A 21,619-nucleotide genomic window follows, 5' to 3' on the forward strand; every position below is an offset into this window, starting at 1 on the left:
GGCCAAAAAGCCATTATATTGTGATGAGAAAATATTCCGAAAACAGATCTTACTCTGTTAATGTTACCTGTTGAGTGGGGATTGCCTCTAAATTTTGTAGAAAATGTTGAATACCATTAATGTCTATGTTGAGAGACTCTTTCCAAAATGACTGCTTTACATTACATTATTTTCACAAAAATGCATTTTTGAATCTCATTACTTTCATTTAAAAAGTCTCATATTGATTAAGGTATTATTAGTTGAAATATTTGTAGCAGTTACATTACCTTTATAGTTTGCTCTGAGTAAACACTAGCTGTACACCCTGGATTATGATTTTCTCTTTTCTTTTCTTTTATTTTTTTGGTGGGGACTGAGTTTTATTCTTGTTGCTCAGGCTGGAGTGCAATGGCGCCGTCTCAGCTCACTGCTACCTCCACCTCCCGGGTTCAAGTGATTCTCCTGCCTCAGCCTCCTCCCAAGTAGCTGGGATTATAGGCACCTGCCACGATGTCAAGCAAATTTTTGTATTTTTGGTAGAGATGAGGATTCACCATGTTGATCAGGCTGACCTGATCCTGACCTCAGGTGATCTGCCCTCCTTGGACTCCCAAAGTGCTGGGATTACAGCTGTGAGCCACTGTGCCCAGCCTGGATTATGAATTTCTGATGAAAGAAAATGACCATTCCTAAAGCATAATTTAAAACCACCACACATATTTAGACAGCCCCTTTTATACTAGCATATTTAAAATTATATTACAGACATCAAAACATCCCAATCAAAACCAAATTAATATATACCTCTAGCATGGTATTTATCATATTAGGCTATAATTACTTATGTTTTTATTATTTTTTTGCTTATATGTATTTTAATGCTATAAAATGGCACTGAGTTATTAATCTATTTTACTGGAATATAGCAGAGTCCTGGATGATAATAACATTGTTTATTAATCACTCATTATGTGCCAAGCAGTATTTTAAATAACATACTACCTAAACAACTCAAAATATTACTAAAACTAATTAGTTTAATGAGATGACTGGATATAAAATAGGTATAAAAATGTCTTTTTTAAAAATAATAACAATAACGCATTAATCATTAAAAATTTACTCCATAACTTTTACATTTTTAGGAATAAGTTTTATTAAAAAGGAACAAAATGTACATTAAATATTTTCAAATGTTTTCTAAGAACATAAAATATACTCTGAGTAAATGGAGGAACTTATCGCATTCTTAGATAGTATGGGTTAATCTAAGTTCTAATCAGAATCCCCCTCTCCTCACTATTCTTAACAAAAAGGTGATAAATTCACCCTCTTCCACATCACTCTTTCCAGAGAGAAACCAAGTTAGAGGACAGTGGGAGGGTTTTCAAAGCAGAAGACAAAAATGAGTATATTAAAAAAAAATTCTCAGCTGTTTATAAAAGCATCTTCTATCTTTAAAATTTCTATATCTGCTTTATTGGAATTAATAAATATCAGTCAGCAATTTAAAGAGAACTTGCATTTGGAACATAGTTATGGATTTTCCTAATGTAAAATTCATATCGTTTGCTTATCAAAACAGTTTTTAATATTCTGTACCCTTAGGTATCTTGTCTCCTATTTAGTCAATACCTGATTGAGAACAGAATTGATGATAAAGACATCTCCATTCACGTGGTAAATACTGAATGATAGCCTACCATATGTACACCATATTGTGCATGCACTGCAAGCCATAGGAATAAATAGTCACAGGTTTCTCCTGGGGTAACTTAATATTTAATAGAGAAAGCACGTTTTCACGAAAGAAACCCAAACAAATCCTGTGTGATCCAAGAGGAAGGAGTAATTTCACATGAAACATTTGACTGAAATTAAAATTAAATACGATTCTGACCAGATTAAGTAAGAAAAACTAAGATAAACAAAAGCAAGGAAGTATGAAAAGAAATAGGCTGAGGCACAATCAAATGACAGAAATCAATGAATTATGGGAGCATGAATGTAGAAGGAAACACAGATTAATAGTTAATATATGACCAAATGAAGGAGGAAATTGAGTTAGCAATGATATCATAATGTCCACTGCAAATGTTCATTTTGGAAAAGATTCAGCAAAATCTATAAAATCAAATGTTTGTGGGTATTTGGAGTATTTCTGAAGACATTTTACTTTAGATTTGGACATTTTCGTTGGTTAAAAAGTATATATCAAAATCGTCATTAACATTTTGAAAAATTAAATAACTATACAGTATCTAAGAATTTACTATTATTATTGTAGAATGAAGGTAAGCTTAGTGACACAAATTCAATTATATAAGACAAAACATACATTACTAAAACAACTGTTCAGTTTAGTGGGAGAAAAAGTGTTTTGAGTGTAACTCTTAATTAGCAATTAAATGTTAAAGATTCTGGTATAGAGGGTTTTTTTTTTTTTAACCAGTCACTAGAGTTAGATAAATTTTAAGAATGCTATGAGAATAGCAAAGATTTTCCTACTACCTGAAAGCATTTATAAAGGTTATTTTTTAGTCACTTCTGTTAAGGACCAGATCAGATCTTCCACCCACAAAGCTAACTCTAATCTTAAAATTTTAAAGAAAACTCTGTATTTAAAACCTTTCAAATGCCACCTCAATAACGGAGTGCTTCATACGAGAACCACTCAAGTGGAATATTCTGTTTGCTTCTCTCTCGCGTTGTCACTCTACCTCAGTGCTCTTGCAGTTACAAAAATAAATATTCCTTTTCTCTCCTAAAATAGGCTTAAATATTTTAAAACATAGTTTGTAAGGCACTTGAATTATTAAGATTAGGATGAAGAAACGCTAATCTTGTCGAAAAATCAATTTCCAAAGAAATTCGTAGGGAGCTATATATACAATGAATATATTCTATAATAGGCAATTTATCTTCTAGACACAGTTTAATTTTGATTTATTCTTGTAGTTTGTTTCAAGTCTGTGTCAGGGTATATTTTCCTTTTACTATATTGCTGATACATTTACTAAATGTTTGTTTAAAATTTTTTCATCTATGCTCATGATAGCGATAGATCTCTCTCTATATATTTTTTCCGTTGAAATGTCTTTAGTTTTAGTACTAAGATAATACTATCTCAAAGACTGAATTAAGAAGTATTTTCTCCCATGTAATTTTCTGGAAGAAACTGTAAAATTGCTATTAATTATTCTTTTAAGTATTTGACAGAATTATGTGGTGAAACCATTTGGGGGCCTAGAAATTTCCTTTTTGGAAGCTTTAAGATTATTAATTCAATTTCCTTAATGGTTATAGGATGATTCAGATAATCTGTTTAATTCTGGAGGTATTAGTAGCTCATGCTATTTCACCATCTGTCTAGCCAGATCTACTTTCTGGTTTTCAATAACCTTTCCACTTTTAAAAAAAGTTTTAGTATATGTTTTCTCATCTATAAGATGGGCTTACTTCACCCTGTCATTACCAACCTAATATTGATTATTCCACTTGTTTGTTTTCTTGGAAGGCTGTATTTGTATATTTGGTTAAATTATGTCCTCTTTTCGTTGGCTTTAAAAAAATCAACTAAACCAGTAGGGAGATCAAAATATCAAAAAGGAGAAAGCAAGTAAGGGTAGAACTGATTCATTTTTTGTTAAAATTTAACTTTATAGACAACTATTTTGAAAATGTTGCTCTGTTTTATCATTTATCTCAGATGAATCTAGCTGGAGTTAATTATGAATGGTATAAAATATTGCATAAGAATCATATCATATGGTTGCTTAGAAAAGCTCTTTGTTCGAAAAGCTGATTACTTTTGTTTAAAAGAAAGGTCATTAAGACAACGGCAGATGTAAAGCTTTGAATTTATTGTTTATGCAAGTAAAAACTCAGGTAGTAGGAATGGCAATGATGTTACAGTCTTCTTCTTTAGCATGTTTCAGGAAATATGTAACGCACCATTTTGATCCAAAGTCCTAGTGACCTAAATCCTATGGTTATACAGTTTTCAAAATCCTCAACCTGATTCAGTTCGTTATAAAGCACTAAATTTATGTCAGAGTTCACAGTTGTCATCATCTACTATGCTACCTTTGTAAATCATTGCCTGAAAGTGATTTCTGTGATGATCTGGGGGAGAAGATGCATTGCTCTTTGAAATCAAATTTGTCACTAACATACATACAATTTCCCCTGGTATATGTCAATTAAATGATGCAGCCCTTATCCATGCAGTCTTGCACAATGCTCACTAGGCAAATCAGTAAATTTTGTTCTCACATAGGCAAGTAGCCTTGCACTTTTCCTTGAGTAACTCATGTTCACAGCCAGCTGTATTCTTCAAGGAATCACAGTTACTTAGGAGATCTTGATACTGGCAACTATTGGCTGTAACAAAAACAGATTAGTTAACTCATTATCGTTTTCCTCAGTAAGAGCAAAACCATACATTCAAAGTGTGCGGGGAGGGGGTAGGAGGGAACAAACAAGTTAGCATCGCTTACACTATAATGGGTCTTTCATGTCTTTATGGCTGCATAGTATTCCATGGTGTATATGTGCCACATTTTCTTAATCCAGTCTATCTGGATCCAGGGACATATGAGGTGTCTTAGTTGAGCTCACTGATAAATCCATCACTCTTTAAATTCCACATTTAGTGATATGTTTCTAAAATAAATTGACCTATTTTTCCCCCTCAGCAAGCAGAATAATATGAATATAATTAAATCTTTCTATGCCTACACAGCCAAATATGGGAGCCATTAGCCACACAGAGGTATTTAAATTAAAATTAAAATTTTAGTTTCTTAATCTTGTTAGCCACATTTCAAGTGTTCGAAGTGTGATTAGTAGCACATGTTGATAGAGGCTCTTTCCATCATATCATAATATTGGGCAGCATGGCATTACAGTCCAATGCTTTTTTTGAGTAAATAATCTTTATGGGTGGATACAAGTGTAAAACAAGGACAATAGGCCCTTTTCCTTTTGATGTTTCTACTTGGATGTTCCCTAGGGACCTCAAACTCAATAAAACTCAAATTAAACTCCTCGTATTAGCTAAAAGGCTGACAATTCTCAGCAGTGATCTCCCTGCACCACCCACAATCTAAGGGAAATGAAGAAAGTTCATTCTTTTTCCTTCTCTTTTTCATATAGCCTGTCTTCAAGCTCACTGATTCTTCTGTTTAATGAATTCTGCTGTTGAGACCATCTAATGTTTTTTTTTTCAGTTTATTTATCATATTTTTCAGCTTCAGGATTTCTGTTTTTCTAAATGTCAATCTCTTTTTCAAATTTCTCTGATAAATTTCTAAATTGTTTCTCTGTGTTTTATTGAAGTTTGTTGGGCTTCCTCCAAACAGCTATTTTGAATTCTGTACCCTAAAGATTACACATTTCCATCTTTTGAGGGCTGGTCACTGGTGCTTTACTTAGTTCTTTTGATGAGGTCATATTTTCCTGAATGTTCTTGAAACTTGTGGATTACTATCTCAATATCTAGGCACTAAAGAATTAATTATTCTAGTCTTTGCAGTCTGGGCTTGTTTGTACCTGTTTTTCTTCAGAAGGCCTTCCAAGAATTTAAAGGAGCGAATAAGTCTCCTAAGATGGCAGTTATTTCATTATTAGATGATGTTCTAAACCCAGGTTTGCTGCAAACTTGGTTACGAGAAGGGTGACATGGACAATTCCCTGGATGCCACAGCTGGCACTGTGCCTTGATGCATCTGAAGCCCATGGACTCTCAGACTAGGACAGAACCAGGGCTTGCCCAAGGCCAGCAGCTGTTATGACTTTCCAGCTACTACAATTCATTTGGGGTCTGAGGCCATTTTAGTCTCAGACCAGTAGTACTGGGACTTGAGTCTGTCCCACTGGGGCAGTGGATTCCTTTTTGGTGCTATGGTGGGTCTAGCGGCCCACCAATCTGCATACCAATCTGCATACCAATCTGCATACCAATCTGCATACCAATCTGCATACCAATCTGGATTTAGGAGCTGTGGGTTTCTTACTGGTGTGTGTTTTGTTGTGGCAGTCTCAGTACTAAATCCAAGGCAGAGTACCCCACACACTTCCTTCTCTTTCCCCCAAGTGGACAGTGTCTCTCTCCCCTCTGTGTTACCTAGGCTTTATGAGAGGGGTGATGCAGGCAGTCCCATGGACACAGCAGCTGATACCAGCTGATACCACGACAGATGAATTCCAGACTTGTTAGCAAATAGCATTCAGCAAAATGTATAAGTATTCAACTATTTTTTTCTTTTCTTTTTTTGAGACAGCCTCGCTCTGTTGCCCAGGCTGGAGTGCAGTGGCCGATCTCGGCTCACTGCAATCTCCGCCTCCTGGGTTCAAGCGATTCTCCTGCCTCAGCCTCCCGAGTAGCTGGGACTACAGGCATCCACCACCACACCTGGCTCATTTTTCTATTTTTAGTAGAGATGGAGTTTCACCGTATTGGCCAGGTTGGTCTCGAACTCCTGACCTTGTGATCCGCCCACCTCTGCCTGATTTATAGCTTTGGTATCATTAATATTCTGAAATATAGCTATATAACTGAGTCAGAAAAAATGCTTAGTAAAGGTGAATGCATTGAAGAGGTAAAAATTTCAGTGATTGTGTCAACTTTATCATTCACAATAATTTTAATAAAAGTATCCCAACTACAGAAAACCAGCAGCTATTTTTACTTCTATTCATGGCAATTTATTAAATGAGATATATGGTATTTATTTCATTTTCTCCTTTTACAAAAATATGTGCACAGGTTCTATGAGCCAATATTGTATATAGATTGAGTTTTGTCATAAAAATGTACACAAAACAATTATGAAATTATAGGGCAAGTAATCATTTATTAAGGCAAACACTATGATCCTAATTATACTATAAAAAAGAAGTGAGGAAATCAGCATGACAAACACATTAGCACAAATAAACAGTAATATTTGGCGTGCCTGTCTAGACTGAGCCATAATGTGGTCTCACACTTTAGATTTATACATTTTGATTCCTTTAAAATACCACTTTTGGTATAGTGATATGAACTTTGAGAATTGAACTATTTACCAAAACGGTATATGGTTAATATTAAATGGCTCTGAAGAGCCACAAAAACACATTGATGATAAATATTCCATTATGTTACATACGGCAATATGCTTTTCATTACAAATAATATGTAGCTCCTGCAGTGTGTAAAATGTTTGTTTAAGCATACTTTGTTGAATAATTTTGGGTTTTTTCACCAATACATTATTTCAATTCATTACTTTAGGAGATTTGTTAAATTATATAAAGAAAAGAAAATATCAATTCTATAATAAATAATAGCAAGCTAATCACTTCAAACTTACTGCATAGTCCTTTGTCACAGTCATCAGGGCAACTGGCACAAGGTGTTCCTTGTTGGTAAGGGGTATTCTTTCTATTCATATTATTACCACTGAAATTTGAAATACATGTCAAATATTTTTCACTTTACTGTTTATAGTCTAAGGGCAGTATCAGTCATCAAATATACATAAATAGTTATTCAGTGTTTTTAGTATGTTAACAAAACTGAAAAATTACAATTCCCAATGTGTATTTCAGATAACAATCCAAATTAAGAAAATGCTTCACACATGGACATATCTTCTTGACCATAATTTCACAGGCTGGGTAACTAAATTTGATGACAAGAGTCTGAAATTTTGAGAGTATATTCAGTGTGGCAACACTATCTTTATCTCCCATTATATTTAGTCAAATTACTAAGGCAGTGTACCCCAAGGTGCCAATTAGGGGTAGAACATCCTGTAGAGGGAAAGGAGAAGATCCTAGGAGTAGCAGGTTGTAGCAGGAAATGAATATGCAATGTTAAAATATCATTTTCCATTTGAAAAATGGAAAAAAACTCCATAGTATCTCTAACAGAAACTATGAAAAATATAGCTCCAGAGTATTTTTTTCTTCCAGATGGAGGTTGCGATTTTTCAGTAGTTAGTGGTGTGTGTGTTTGTAGGAGTGTGCTTAAGAAGGTTTGTGAGCTTCTAGAGGTGGCGTGTATGAGATTTTTACATTTACCAAAATGGAATATTAGTTTTTGTTATCCCAGAACTTAAAGTAAAAAAAAAAAAAAGAAAAAAGATTAAAGTTTTGATAAATACTGATATCCAGGATATAATAGTTTTGCAATGACTAACCGTAGGATAATGATGATCATTATTCTATTGGCCATTAAATTCATTTAAAATTACGTGGGAGTCCAAATCTCAATAGACCAAGTGGGGTAAGGACCCAAGGAAGTGCAGCTGAATCTCAGTCTCTGCCTAGAATATAGCTGTGTGTGTATGAGCTCTTGGAAAATTGTGAAACAGATATAAAAGGATTTTAAAAGTTCTAGTTCCCTTGGCTTCCCTCATGATCTATTCCAACTGTCACTTCTGACACCTGGCTGCTGATGCTTCCCTCTGAGGGCCAGTAAGTGAGTTTGGATACATTCTCCTAGGGCCTTTCAATTCTCTCTACTTGAATCCTAATAGGTACTTGAAAGAAAATGACTTTGGAGGTTATACTTCTCAAACTGGAATCCTACATCATCTTCGCTATCTACAGTCTCGAAACAAATCCTGTAGTTGTACCCCCCACCGCAGCCTCCAGTGGTAAAGAATTTCAAACATTAAATTTGATATTGTGAATATCTCCTTAAAATATCCATAGGATTTATTGTGGATAACCCTAAACATATTGTTTAATGAAGAAGCATGTTTACTGCTACAAATCAAACCTTACAAGATGGTTAAAGAGCTTTCTGTGAACAATTCTGAGAATCAGAGAATTAAGATGTTATCTTTTCTGTATTCTGAAATAAAGATGTCCTGAAAAGCCATTGAAATCCAAATGAATGAATCATTTGTAATGGTAATTGTGTGTGTGTGTGTGTGTGTGTTTTACATAAGCAGAAGTAGGAATATTTGAGCAGAAAGGGCCAAAATCACAATCCATCTTCCATTTGCAATCTCACCAGCACCCTAAAGCATCTATACTCCTAGAGTATGAAATTAGCAAGATGTGATGATACCAATTCTAGAGAAATACATATTACACATGCTCACAGAGTAACCCTAAGCTGAGGGAAGGCCAATTGAAAGAAAAGACATTATTCTATTAATGAGGAATGAGAGCTTCAGTTTTTATACCTGAAAGCGAGAAGTTGTTCTCCTCTGAGAAGTTGAAAGTGTCTCAACCTTAAAAAACATTTCCAAACATTTATCCCCTCCCTTTTATTGAGATATGTTTTCATTCTGGTTTAAGACATGAGCATTATTAAAAAATAAATTGCAGATAGAATTATTGCCATTAAACTCTAAACAGTCTACTTACGCAGGACAATATTGGCAAACGTAGTAGTATTTTAGACTATCTTGATTGGGACAGTAGGCAATTCCACAGCCTACCTGGTAAGTCGAGTACCAAACAAGCTGCAAATTAACAATGGAATAAATATATAAAAGTGCATTAGAGAAGATGAAAAATATTTTTAAAAGTAGCAAATATAAAACTGAAAAATGTTAGTTTTAGTTTATAGACATATACCATAAAAATATTTAAATTATTGAACCAAAGTCATAAACTTTAAAAATATTTAATTTTCATGTACATTCATCACTTTAAAATTTATAATGTAGGAACAATACAGAGTCTGCTTTCCTACTAAGAGTTTGGCTGACCATGGACAAAAATGACAGCTCTACAACAGCCAAATGCCAAGACTGTATTCTACCCACTTGGACTGTTCTCCTAAATTGAACATTACAGTGGTCATAATTTGGAGAAGCTTTCCTCTATTAGAATATCTGTGACATAGGTATTTTCATGCATTCTTCTTACCTGAGTATAATGTCCAACAACTGCATTGGGACTCTTTGGTCCTACACCATAGACAAAATCTAGGCTCTCGTCATACCAGCTTTGGATTGCAGAAGACCAGGAAGTAGGGTCACTTGACATATAGAGATTCTCACCACATCTTGTACCTAAGGGGCAGATCATTCATGAGCAAGGTAATAAACATGCAATGGTAAAAGAAATTGACTACACAAACACAAAGATGTTGCCTTTCAAACCCAGAGTCCAGCAGATGCTAACTGTTCATTAATACATAAAGGAGTGCCTCAGTTCCTTATCAGCTATAAAGCTGATTAGAACACTTAACTGCCTGACACACTGAGGTTGGCCTGACCGCATAAAACTTTGAGTAGGTTAACACTCTGCTCCTTAAAAATCCTTGCATGCTAAATTTTCCACATGTGTATGCCTTGAGTGTTCCCAGCTGTATATGGTAAGCTTGCTAAAGGCAGTGACCAACTTTTATATTCTGTTTTCTGCTCTAGTAACCCTCAACAGAGATTTTTCAAATATAGGACCCTAAATAAATGTATAAGACTTTGTGTGAAACCTGAAAAAAAGACTTTATAGGCTGTCTTTAAGAGTCCCAATCAAGAGAAAACTGACACCAGGAAGGATAACAGTTTTCAAAATTTATGGGTTTTTTCTTAACCAGGAAATCAGATATCACAAGCTGAAATCCTTGTGAGTTTGTCAAGAAGTGCCTTACAGCCCAGAAACACTTCATAAATTATCTGGGCATTTACTAGTTTTTATAATCCTTGATATGTCTTTTTAAAACTCGAATATAGTATTCTGTGCATTGTAGGTATCCAGTCCACACAAAATACTTGCTAGCCTGATATTAAAAATTAATATATTAATATATTCAAAAATATTCTTTTTAATAGAAATTTTGAATACGATAAATTTAAATCCACTTTATCCACTTTTATCCACTTTAGAGCAAAACTTAGGAATAATTCATCATAAGTTCAATATATTTTATGGATACAAAAATAGATTTCAAAACATCAGACAGCTACATAAATTAACAAAAAGGGCAGTGGGTTAGAAATCAGAAAGCTTGGTTAAAAATTTCTAGTATGACACTGTTTCAGATTATGTTCTTGGGTAAGTCACTTTTCTTTCAAATTCTGGCTTTCTAATCTTTAAACTTACAAAAAGAAAGATGATATAAAATCTGCTGTACTCATGAGCTGGTTGCAAGAAGCAAAATTATTTGCATAATGTACACAATAAAAAAACACAAAATTGTTCTTATTGTAAATACCCCTCTGTATACAGATACTTTGACTTCAAAAAGACAGCAGTATAAGTAACATTTATTTTCAAAGTCTTCTTAATATAGAGCATCCTACAATGCTCTATTATTATTTTATTCATTTATTTATTCAACAAATATTTACTAATTTACATACTGGTTTTGCGGTCCTCTGGATCACTATGTTGTAAAGTGCACTTGTTTGCCCACCTTTGGGCATTCGTTGTTACCTCTCTGCTCCATTCCTAAACGTCACAAGAAAACAAAATACACTTAATGATTCAGCCACAATGAAACATACACTTTATAATCTGATTTGTAAATACTTTAAAATTTCTGTAGATGTATTCTCTAATACTACTGTTATTAAAATGTTTTTAAGTGTTTTTATCTGTTCTGGTGCCAGTTTACACATGATGGGTAGTCCATAGGTAATATACCTAAAAAGCAAAATAAGACAATAATATGTGATTATTTATGATAGCAAAGCAGCCATACCTAGGATATTTATTAATGATGCTAGTCTAAATATTGATAAGCATGTGAAATATTCTAATTATATTTTAATAGTAATAAGATGGCCAACGTTATTTCCAATTCCATTTGTTTTCATATATAGGCCATTGCTTTCATATCGGAGATACCAGTCTTTCAGGGACTGTGCCCTGGGAAGTGGGCTTTTACTCACAACAGCTGACACATATCCTGAAGGAAGGGGGATTTCTTGATTGTAAACCAGAAAAGAGAATTAACAAAAAGTGTAATGGCTTAACACTGAATGCCTGAATATTTGACTTCCAATTCTGCCTTCCAAATTTAAAAACTCTGTATAATTGAGTTTTTTTAAACCAGTTTTAAAACAAAAACAAGAATACAATCCTCTCCATATAATGGTTCAAATAAAATAACAAAACAGAGACACAACTTTGTAAACCACAAAGTTCTTAAGAGATGCCAGTGGCCAGCCGTCGGCTCCTTCCACAGCTGGTTCACACCCATCTCCTTACAGCACTGCCTCTTACCATCTTTAGCATGTTACTGGCAGGTGGAGAGACTGCTTTCCTTAGTTCATTGTGTTTATTTACAATCTCCCTTTGCACTTGCAACTGGGTGGTTAACAAAGCAGTAAAAGCGGGATCCTAAAAGAAAATAAAATTGGAATTATTATTTAACAATGTTGTAAATTTCATATAATAGTGAATAAGTTAATTCAAGAGAACAAAGCTCACTTTAAAAAGTGCAAAATAGGCCAGGCGCGGTGGCTCACGCCTGTAATCCCAGCACTTTGGGAGGCCGAGGCGGGTGGATCACGAGGTCAGGAGATCGAGACCATCCTGGCTAACATGGTGAAACCCCGTCTCTACTAAAAATACAAAAAATTAGCCGGGCGTGGTGGCAGGCGCCTGTAGTCCCAGCTACTCGGGAGGCTGAGGCAGGAGAATGGCATGAACCCGGGAGGCGGAGCTTGCAGTGAGCTGAGATTGCGCCACTGCACTCCAGCCTGGGCGACAGAGCCAGACTCCGTCTCAAAAAAAAAAAAAAAAAAAGTGCAAAATATTTAGCTATCATGTACATATATTAAATACTAAAGTTATTTAAATAATAAAAGCCAATATTAGTTGTTAAGCATTGCCACTAAATCTGAGTTGAAGATATAACTTTTAAATAGTAAAGTAGTAGACTGAAACATTTAAATAGGAAAGTAGTAGATTAAAGCTTTGGGAATTGTGAGTAACTCATGGCATGACAAACTAAAAACCCCTCTGAGGCCACAAATGCCGATTTCTGGTTTCAAGGGAACTTTTCAAAAAATAGTTTTGGGGGAACAGGTGGTAAATTGTTGCATGAATAAGTTCTTTACTGGTGATTCCTGAGATTTTGGTGCACCCATCACCCCAGCAGTGTACACTGTATCCAACGTGTAGTCTTTTATCCCATGCCACCCTCCCACCATTTCTCCCAAGTCCCCAAAGTCAATTGTATCATTCTTATGCCTGTGCATCCTCATAGCTTAGCTCCCACTTATTAGTGAGGACATATGATGTTTGGTTTTTCCATTTCTGAGTTACGTCACTTGGAATAATGGTCTCCAACTCCATCCAGGTTGCTGCAAATGCCATTACTTCATTTCTTTTTATAGCTGAGCAGGATTACGTGTGTGTGTGTATATATATATATATGTGTGTGTATATATATATATCTGTATATATATATATGTGTATATATATATATACACACACACACGGTATATATATATGGCTTTTATGGCTGAGCAGTATTACATGTGTGTATGTGTATATATATACACACACACACACGGTATATATAATGCATACATATATAATGTATATATAATGTATATACACACGGTATATATAATGTATACATCATATATGTATACATCATATAATGTATACATATATGTAATGTATACATCATATGTGCATACATATATGTAATGTATACATCATATGTGCATACATATATGTAATGTATACATCATATGTGCATACATATATGTAATGTATACATCATATGTGCATACATCATGTAATGTATACATCATATGTGCATACATCATGTAATGTATACATCATATGTGCATACATCATGTAATGTATACATCATATGTGCATACATCATGTAATGTATACATCATATGTGCATACATCATGTAATGTATACATCATATGTGCATACATCATGTAATGTATACATCATATGTGCATACATCATGTAATGTATACATCATATGTGCATACATCATATATGTATACATCATATAATGCATACATCATATATGTATACATCATATAATGCATTCATCATATATGTATACATCATATAATGCATACATCATATATGTATACATATATGTATACATTAATAATGTATACATTATATTTATGTATACATTAATAATGTATACATTATATTTATGTATACATTAATAATGTATACATTATATTTATGTATACATTAATAATGTATACATTATATTAATGTATACATTATATATGTATACATTATATTAATGTATACATTATATATGTATACATTATATTAATGTATACATTAATAATGTATACATTATATTAATGTATACATTAATAATGTATACATTATATTAATGTATACATATATATGTATACATTATATTAATGTATACATTATATATGTATATATTTATATGTATATATTATATATGTATATATTTATATGTATATATTATATATGTGTACATATAATATACATTATATGTATATATTATACATTATATATGTATACATTGATATAACATATACGTTATATCAATGTGTACATATATAACGTATACGTTATATCAATGTGTACATATATAACGTATACGTTATATCAATGTGTACATATATAACGTGTACGTTATATCAATGTGTACATATATAACGTGTACGTTATATCAATGTGTACATATATAACGTGTACGTTATATCAATGTGTACATATATAACGTGTACGTTATATCAATGTGTACATATATAACGTATAATATATACATATATAATGTATATTATACGTATACATGTGTATATACACATATATACATATACATGTGTGTATACACATATACACATATATACATATACATGTGTGTATACACATATACACATATACACATATACATGTGTGTATACACATATACACATATACATGTGTGTATACACATATACATAATATATACATTATATAATGTATACATAATATATAATGTATACATATATAAAGTATATATTAATGTTATATATAATATATAATGTATACTTATATAACGTATACGTTATATTAGTGTATACTTATATAACGTATACGTTATATGTGTATACTTATATAACGTATACGTTATATTAGTGTATACTTATATAACGTATACATTATATTAGTGTATACTTATATAATATATACATTATATATGTATGCATATATAATGTATATATTATTATGTATGTATGTATTATGTATTATGTATATATGTATACATATAACATTTTCTTTATCCACTCATTGATTAATGGGCATTCGGGCTGGTTCTATATTTTTGCAATTGTGAATTGTACTGCTATAAACATACGTGTGCAAGTGTCTTTTTTTCATATAATGACTTCTTTTCCTCTGAGTAGATACTCAGTAGTGAAATTGCTGGATCAAATGGTAGATTTACATTTAGTTCTTTAAGGAATTTCTATACTGTTTTCCATAGTGCTTGTAATAGCTTACATTCCCACCAGCAGTATAAAAGTGTTCCCTTTTCCACATCCACACCGGTATCTATTATTTTTTTAATTAAATTATGGCCTTTATTTTAGGAATAAGGTGTTAGCCTCATTGTGGTTTCAATTTGCATTTCCCTGATAATTAATAATGTTGAGCAGCTTTTCATATGTTGGTCAGCCATTTTTCTATTTTATTTTGAGAACTGTCTACTCATGCCCTTAGCCCACTTTTTGATGGGATTTTTTTTTTCTGATTTGTTTTAGTTCCTTGTAGATTCTGGATATTAGTCCTTAGTTGGATAACTAGTTTGCGAAGATTTTCTCCCATTCTGTGGGTTTTATGTTTACTCTGATGATTATTTGTTTTGCTGTGAGGAAGCTTTTTAGTTTAATGAAGTCCCATTTTTTATCTTTGTTTTTGTTGCATTTGCTTTTGGGTTCTTGGTCATAAGACATTTGCCTTGGTCTTAGACATTTGCCTAAGCCAATGTCTAAAAGAGTTTTTCTGATGTTATCTTCTAGAGTTTACATGGTTTGGTCTTAGATTTAACTATTTGATCCATCTTGAGTTGATTTTTGTATAAGGTGAGAGATAAAGATTCAGTTTCATTCTTCTACGTGGATCTTGCCAATTATCCCACCACCATTTGTTGAATAAGGTGTCCTTTTCCCACTTTATGTTTTTGTTTGCTTTGTTGAAGGTCAGTTGGCTGTAAGTATTTGGCCTTATTTCTGAGTTCTCTATTCTGTTCCATTGGTCTATGTGCCTATTTTTATACCAGTACCATGCTGTTTTGGTGACTATAGCCATGTAGTATAGTTTAAAGTGGGGTTATGCGATGCTTCCAGACTTGTTCTTTTTGTTTTGTTTTGCTTTGGCTATGCAGGCTTTTTTTTTGGCTCCATATCAATTTTAGAATTGTATTTTCTAGTTCTGTGAAAAGTGATGATGGTATTTTGATGGGAATTGCATTAAATTTGTAGATTGCTTTTGGCAGTATGGTCATTCTTACAATGTTGATTTTATCCATCCATAAGCATGGGATGTGTTTCCATTTGTTTGTGTCATTTATAATTTCTTTCAGCAGTGTTCTGCAGTTTTCTTGTAGAGGTCTTTCACCTCCTTGGTTAGGTATACTCCAAAGTATTTTATTGTTTTTTCAGCTGTTGTAAAAGGTACTGAGTTCTTGATTTAATTCTCATCTTGGTTGCTGTTGGTGTATAGCAGTACTACTGATTTGTGTACATTGATGGCTAAAGATAGGACCACAATCCGTTCTGGCTTATAGGATTTCTGCAGATAAATCTGTAGTTAATCTGATAGGTTTTCCTTTATAGGTTACCTGATGCTTTTGCCTCACAGCTCGTAATATTCTTTTCTTGATCTTGACTTTAGATAACCTGATGATTATGTACCCAGGTCATGATCTTTTTGTGATTAATTTCCCAGGTGTTCTTTGAGCTTCTTGTATTTGAATGTGTAGGTCTCTAGAGAGGCCAGGAAAGTTTTCCTCAATTATTCCCTCAAATATGTTTTCCAAACTTTTAGATGTCTCGTCTTCCCCAGGAACATCAATTATTCTTAGCTTTGGTGATTTAATGTAATCCCAAACTTCTTGGAGGCTTTGTTCATTTTCTTTTTATCATTTTTTTTGTCTTTGTTAGAATGGGTTAATTCCAAAGCCATATCTTCAAGCTCTGAAATTCTTTCTTCTACTTGTTACATTTTATTGTTGAAACTTTCCAGTATTTTTTGCATTTCTCTAAGTGTATCTCATTTCCAGGAGTTGTGATTGTTTTTTATTTGTGATATTTATTTTTCTGGAAATGTTTTCATTCATACTTGTATTACTTTTTAAATTTTTTTGAGTTGGTTTTCACCTTTCTCTGGTTCCTCCTTGAGAAGCTTAATAATTAAACTTCTGAATTCTTTTTCCAGCAATTCAGAGATTTCTTCTTGGTTTCAATCCATTTATGGTGAGCTAGTGTGATCTTTTGGGGATGTTATAGAACATTGTTTTGTCATATTACCAGAATTTTTTTTCTGGTTCCTTCTCATCAGGTAGACTATGTCCAAGGAAGGATCTGGGGCTCAAGGGCTGCTGTTCGGGTTCTTTTGCCTTGAACCCTTGATGTGGTACTCTCCCCCTTCTCCTAGAGATGGGGCTTCCTGAGAGCCAGACTGCAGTGATTGTTATTGCTCTTCGGGGTCTAGTGACCCAGCAGAGCTACTGGGCTCCAGGCTGGTACTGGAGAGTGCCTGCAAAGAGTCCTGTGATGTGATCCATCTTCAGGTATCTCAGCCATAGATACTGGCACCTGCTCCAGTGGAGGTAGCAGGGGAGTGAAGTGGACTCTGTGAGAGTCCTTGGCTGTAGTTTTGTTTAGTGCACTGGTTTTCTTGAATGTTGGTTATGCTAATAGTGAAGTTGTCATGTGGACAGTCTCAGGACCTCTGGTTAGCCACGATGTTACAGGCAGTGGAATTAACTGCTGTTTTGTCTTTCCTTGGAGTAGAGTTGTTCTGTTATGAGTTGCTGTAACAGCTCGAGTTGGTTTCAAGACAGCATAAGCTGTGGTAGTATGGGGGGATACAAGTTTGCCCTAAGGTCACCTGGATAAGTATTCAGGTTTTTCAGGTGATGAGTAGGGCTATAGAGCTCCCAAGAGTTTATGTCTTTTGTCTTTGGCTACCAGGTTGGGTAGAGAAAGACCATCATGTGTGGGCAGGATTAGGCATATCTGAACTCTGACTCTCCTTGGTGGGGGCTTACTGCAGCCACTGTGCAAGATGGGGGTGTGGTTCTCAGGCCAATGGAGTTATGTTCCAAGGGGGCTATGGCTGCCTCTGCTGCTTCATAGAGGTAACCAGGGAAGTGGTGGAAAGCCAGCAGTGACAGGCTTCACTAAGCTCCTAGTCAGCCAGCAAGGCCAGTCTTACCACTGCTGTGCTCCCTCAACGGCCAATAGAGCTGAATTTATATCCAGGCCTCTGTTGTGCAAGGCTGAGATCTTGGTTCAGGCTACAAGCTCCCCAAGGAGAGAGTAAGCAGGGCTTTCAGGCCTTTCCCCACTTCCCACCTACTGCAGCTTCTGTACTCATATCTGTACTTCCCATTCACAATCCCAGATCTGCCCAGAAAAATTTGCACTTGGTCAAAATTATTACAAACTTCAGCTGGAAGTCTCCCCCCTGTGGCCCTTCTCTAATTCCACTGGCTTTCCTCTTTGAGGATCTCTGTGAGATAAAGTCAGAAATGGCTTCCCTGGGCTTCTGTGGGGACTGGGAGTGCCTACAGGGCTCTTCTCACTGCTTCTTCTTTTTTATTTTGCATGGCTCTCTAAATTCATTTCAGCCTTAAGTAAGGTTAAATCCTTCTCCCATGATCTGGATTTTCAGCTTCCTCAGTGAGGATGTGTGTTTAGAGGCAGATTTTCTTCCCTCATGCTTTGGGCCCTCATAGTGTTTCAGCTATCTCACAGAGTTTGTAGCGTCAAGCCACTTCTTTCAAATGGTCTGTGAATTCTTTCAGTTTTCCTGCCATGCTCCTGCAGTGGTTCTTGGCACAATCTCCACATATTGTTCTGTTTATCCAAGTGGCAACTGCAAGTTAGTCCTGCCTCCTATCTGCCATTTCCCCCAGCAAGGGAACTTTTAATATGATTTGTATAGACATATGAATAATAATATTTTATAACTACAAGCATACAAATTTAAAACCTTGAGATATATTCATTCACATTTGATCAGCCTGCAAGGTAGGGTAAAGCTGGAGCCCATGATTCATCCTAAATTTTATGGGGCAGTTTTCCTTGACATGGTATCTGCCTTTAAGGAAAAATGTTTAGGCCCGGTTGAAGTGCATGTCTGCATTCAGTACTATAGTGAAACCATTATACCTATTATGTAGCAAATTTTATGGGTTGCTTAAAAGATAACTTTGTAATACTAAAAAAATATTTAAAGCAATTTGGAGGGATCAAATCTATCTAATGAATGGACTATTGCTGACTTTGTTCCTTTTAGTAACAGAAACATAACTGATAAGGTATTAAATTGGGTGCTAATATGTTTGGTTTATCTTTGTGGTTGTATATTTGTCTGTGTGTATGGTATGGGGCCTGCTAAGCCTGGAGGTGGAATAGGATGTGAAAATTTCTGGGTAAAGGTCCAAGCATTTGATGACCTAAATTTACACAAGAATATGATGTTATATAGGCAAGATTTTGAAGTATAAGTCTGAAAGGAACAGGGTCCCTCATAGATTTTTTCTGACACCTTGCAATAAGTTATCCTCCTCTCCCCCCATCCTGAGTTCATTTAAGTCTCTCAAAATACTTACACCATTGGTCTGAGCATGTTATTGCCATTATCTACAATACGTACATTTCTCTTTCCTGCTTTTATGTTCCTAAGAACAGGGACTGATCGTGGATGCCATTGTACCAATAAATATGGCAAAGTTACTGACTCATAAGTTAGAAAGGATGTGCATATAAAATATCAGTAAAGGCAGATTTCTAAATCACATCAAAGCATAAAATAACATCCCTGGATATTTTCTCTTGACCTAAAAAAATCTGGTTTTTGTGGTTTCATCTCAAAACACATAAAAAGTTAATTTCTAAATTATTTCCTGCTTCTTACACCTTTTTGCTTTGTAGATAAAAATTGTACTGAAAAAGAGATGTATTTTTAAATGTGTTAATAAAGTTATTACATGGCTAGAAATATTAAACATATCAAGAATAAAATAAATATGGTATCTATCCTTAAAGAGTTTATATTGAATAGGTGACGTGACATAAGTAAAAATTACTATACACATGATAACAAAACTGATCTTAACGATCTACAAGATAGAGAGGAAGGAGGGATCAATTCTTCTTTGAAGTCAGAGAAAGCTTCATAAAATGTGATTCTGGGGTTCTGAAAGATGAACAGAGTTTTCTAGGCATCTTGAAAACATCAGAAAATCATACTGGGCAGAGTGTTTATAGAGCATCTGATTTCAAACATTTAGTGGTGCCAAAGACAAAATGACATCTCACTTTTTAATAATTTTATAAATGAAGACCAGGAGATGAGCTGAGATGTTAAAGGGGATTGGAAACAGGTATGAAAGAAAATCTTTCAGGGAAAGAAATGAAAAGAACAGCAAATTATTTGAATGAGGCCCTAGGTGATGAATGAATTATCTGCACATTGATAATTTAATTACAGTAATACAACGACTATATTTCTGAATGCCAAATGAAGTTTGAACTGAGTGTCAGAGTCCTCCAGTCTAAAAAGTCCTAGCGAGTCTGATGTGCACAGAGTTAATGGAAGATACGACAAGAAACAGCAATGCCAAAGCTGTTTCAGAGGCTTCCTGGTCAGGAGATACACACTGCATGTGAGCACTGCACATTTTATCATTGAAGATTGCTGACCATATTATGGGGTCAATTCAACAAAGTAGCATATTAGAAATAACTCTAGGACCTGAATTCAAAATCCTCTTGGCCCTTCACATACTAACTGTATTATCACTACTAAACAAAGCACTAAGGCTTTTAGAGTTAGGGTTTTTGTTTTCTTAATTAAAAATATAAATCGAATTATTCTTATACCCTAACTATAAAAATTAAATGTGTTAATATAGTGGAGAAGTTGTGCTACTTTAATATTATATAAGTATATTGTTAATTTTGTATAGGGATCTCATTAAAAAGAAATAAAATTAAGGAAATCAGAAAATAGACTGGAGCAAGAGGACTATCATCAGATTTCTAACCCCATAGACCAGTGTTTACTAGAAAAATAATTTAAACATGATACGCAATTTTAATTTTTAAGTGATATTAATTTAAATAATATATTTTATTTGTAATGAGTTAGGTGGTAGACTCCAAAAAAGACATGTCCATATCCTAATGCTCAGAAACTGTGAATGTGTTCTTATTTGGAAAAAGTCTTTGCAGATGTAATTAAGTTAAGGATCTCAGGATGAGATTAGCCTTGATTATCCAGTTGCCTCTGAATGTAATGACAAGTGCCTTTATGAGACACACAGAGAGGAGAAGATAATGTAAAGATGGAGGCAGAGATTGGAGTGATGCAGCCACAAGCCAAGGAATGCCAAGCAGTGGCAGAAACCACCAGAAGGTGTGGAAGGGCATGGAACAGGTCCCTCTTAGATCCTCCAGAGGGAGCTCAGCCCAGGAGATAATTTGATTTTAGATT

The 21,619-nt window shown here is 34.3% G+C and overlaps 1 protein-coding gene across 9 annotated transcripts in view; it reads right to left on the reverse strand.

Annotated features, from left to right (window-relative positions):
* CRISP2 (cysteine rich secretory protein 2) overlaps positions 1 to 21,619 on the reverse strand; it is a 38,428-nt gene that overhangs the window by 11,873 nt on the left and 4,936 nt on the right. For 8 of the 9 annotated variants that reach the window (XM_019030157.4, XM_019030148.4, XM_055389809.2 and 5 more), the window contains 6 exons: positions 12,163 to 12,279; positions 11,298 to 11,385; positions 9,859 to 10,004; positions 9,352 to 9,449; positions 7,341 to 7,429; positions 3,824 to 4,365 (listed from right to left, as the gene is read on the reverse strand). In XM_019030157.4, coding sequence (XP_018885702.3) covers positions 4,238 to 4,365; positions 7,341 to 7,429; positions 9,352 to 9,449; positions 9,859 to 10,004; positions 11,298 to 11,385; positions 12,163 to 12,279 — 666 coding nt within the window. In that variant the 3' untranslated portion in view covers positions 3,824 to 4,237. Of the gene's footprint in view, positions 1 to 3,823; positions 4,366 to 7,340; positions 7,430 to 9,351; positions 9,450 to 9,858; positions 10,005 to 11,297; positions 11,386 to 12,162; positions 12,280 to 21,619 lie in introns of those variants that run through there. The other variant, XM_063707655.1, reaches the window with a different exon arrangement.

Source organism: Gorilla gorilla, chromosome 5 (assembly GCF_029281585.2).
Source record: "Gorilla gorilla gorilla isolate KB3781 chromosome 5, NHGRI_mGorGor1-v2.1_pri, whole genome shotgun sequence".
Lineage (NCBI taxonomy): Eukaryota > Metazoa > Chordata > Mammalia > Primates > Hominidae > Gorilla > Gorilla gorilla.